Raw genomic sequence first — 1904 nt, 5'->3', positions numbered from 1 at the left:
CTTCCGTCTGCTGTTGGTCTTGATGACATTGTTGATTGGCAATGGAAAACTATCGTGACATCGAAGATGTATCGAATCAACTCACGAGAAGTGCCCTATGCAATCTACTTATGGTGAAAAATAGTTCAATGAAGTAAACCATATCAACATCTTGGCCAGATAGATCAAAGCAATACAGCAAAAATAACACACTAGCTTCTATCTCCTCCGGGCAGAATAGACTCTGTTTTTTCCTGTAGCCAATACATACTCTCAATAATTACGCCATTAATTATATGGTTTATCCACGGGGCAACCGACTTTATCCTCACAGGTATATAATAGGTGGTGGTGAAATATAGTGCTCTGCTACTATATCGGGGCAGATGCCAATCTGCTCATTACCTCAGCCAAACAGACGAAACCTTGATGCAACGGGGCTCGCATGGATGTTATGGAGGGGAATTAGGTGCTTCTCCACCTCACTAAGCGGAGAGCTGTACGAATATGTACTGTCATGTCAGTTGTAAAGACTCGAAGCATTGGCCAACCAGCCGGGCTTCTCCACGTTCACCTTACGGGCACATGTAAAGCCAAGGAGACCAAGGCCAACCAAATTGGGATCCAGATAACTGCCAAGGCTCCAATGACCTCTTAATATCTCCAATTGTGGCATAATTGAATGGCTTGGACAGAAGAGGTCATGCTTTTATAAACATCATTGAGATTGGTTCGTAGACGAAAGCGAGTTAAAATCATGCCATGGTAGAGGAACAAAGAGTGGATGTGGAAATAAGAAGTAAACAAGAATGTGGGGATGTGATGATGGGGTAATGAAGTCACGAGTTGTCAATACGTGCATACCAGCTAGTCTATTCTAGTGTAGCTTCTTTTGTCGATTCTGATAGCTTGACAGGTGGATGCCATTGTCAATGCAGTACCTCGGAGCCATACTCAAGTCGGCCTTCAACGACTCATGCAATTACACCTGTGCAAGCCCATCCAAGGACTGACCGCGTAGCCGGGTAAGCTGTATGGAGCTCTCCCTTAGCTCAGATCTCTGAGGTCCACGCAAGACGATTTTGGTTTGGAGAGGCGGGGGAGAGAAGAGGAAATCTAAGAAGAGAGGGCGGAATATGCGTGATACCGTGAAACGTTTGTTGTGAGCCTCCGAGCCGTAAATAGTTGATGAGTTGACTGTACTGGTCAATTGGAGAGCTACACGATCCAGAGGCTGGAGGTGAGCTTGATCTTGATAAGCCATAACTCAGATACTGAGATGCAGATGATGTTTGATCATCAAGGGACACAAAGTACCGTATGAGTCGGGAATGTCATTAGCCCCGGCCTGGGACGAGAGCTTGTGATGCGCAGAGTCCTAGGCAAGGTACAAGCTCGCTTTGTAAGTGGATCAAGTGCAAGTGTATCTGGCCCGGATGATCTCTCCCTCGTGTTATTTCTTCACCTTGAATCGAAGGGTACACTTTTTCCGATAGTCGTGTTTCACTGAACAACCGTATCAAACAACAAGATTGAGTTCAGGTAAACTGTCGAGGTTGAAGGTTTTCGAGGAGGCGACAACCTCTAGGCGACAATGAGCACGCGTAGCTCTGAGACCTGATAGAGACAGATAACACCCTCTCTGCCTAGACGGCGAATGAGGTACTGCATTTTGGTCGAACAGGCTCGACCCCAAGACTGACAAACGAGCCAGGCTGACCAACAAGCTTGTTTGGCCACCTCATGGCTGCGTTTGAGTTCTAGTGTGTTCCAGTTTCTCAACTGATCCAGGTCCGTGGTTCTAGTATGACCTTTTCATCTTGATATTGTAAAAAAGAGGGCTTTGAAACCAGGTATTGGTAAGCCGAGAGATTCCGACTTCTGCCCGCATGCATAAACAGTAAACATCACTTCAGCTACCCGGC

The 1904-nt window shown here is 46.3% G+C and overlaps 1 protein-coding gene across 1 annotated transcript in view; it reads left to right on the top strand.

The window, feature by feature from the left end:
* FOXG_05348 (uncharacterized protein) overlaps positions 1-132 on the top strand; it is a gene marked incomplete at both ends in the record, with an annotated part of 2439 nt that extends 2307 nt beyond the window's left edge. Inside the window, one exon of the mRNA XM_018383573.1 lies at positions 125-132. Coding sequence (XP_018240542.1) covers positions 125-132 — 8 coding nt within the window. The remainder of the gene's footprint in view (positions 1-124) is intronic.
* Positions 133-1904: the final 1772 nt, after the last annotated feature.

Source organism: Fusarium oxysporum, chromosome 7, assembly GCF_000149955.1.
Source record: "Fusarium oxysporum f. sp. lycopersici 4287 chromosome 7, whole genome shotgun sequence".
NCBI lineage: Eukaryota > Fungi > Ascomycota > Sordariomycetes > Hypocreales > Nectriaceae > Fusarium > Fusarium oxysporum.
Note: the sequence above shows the minus strand (reverse complement) of the source record. Positions and strands in the feature narration are given on the sequence as shown.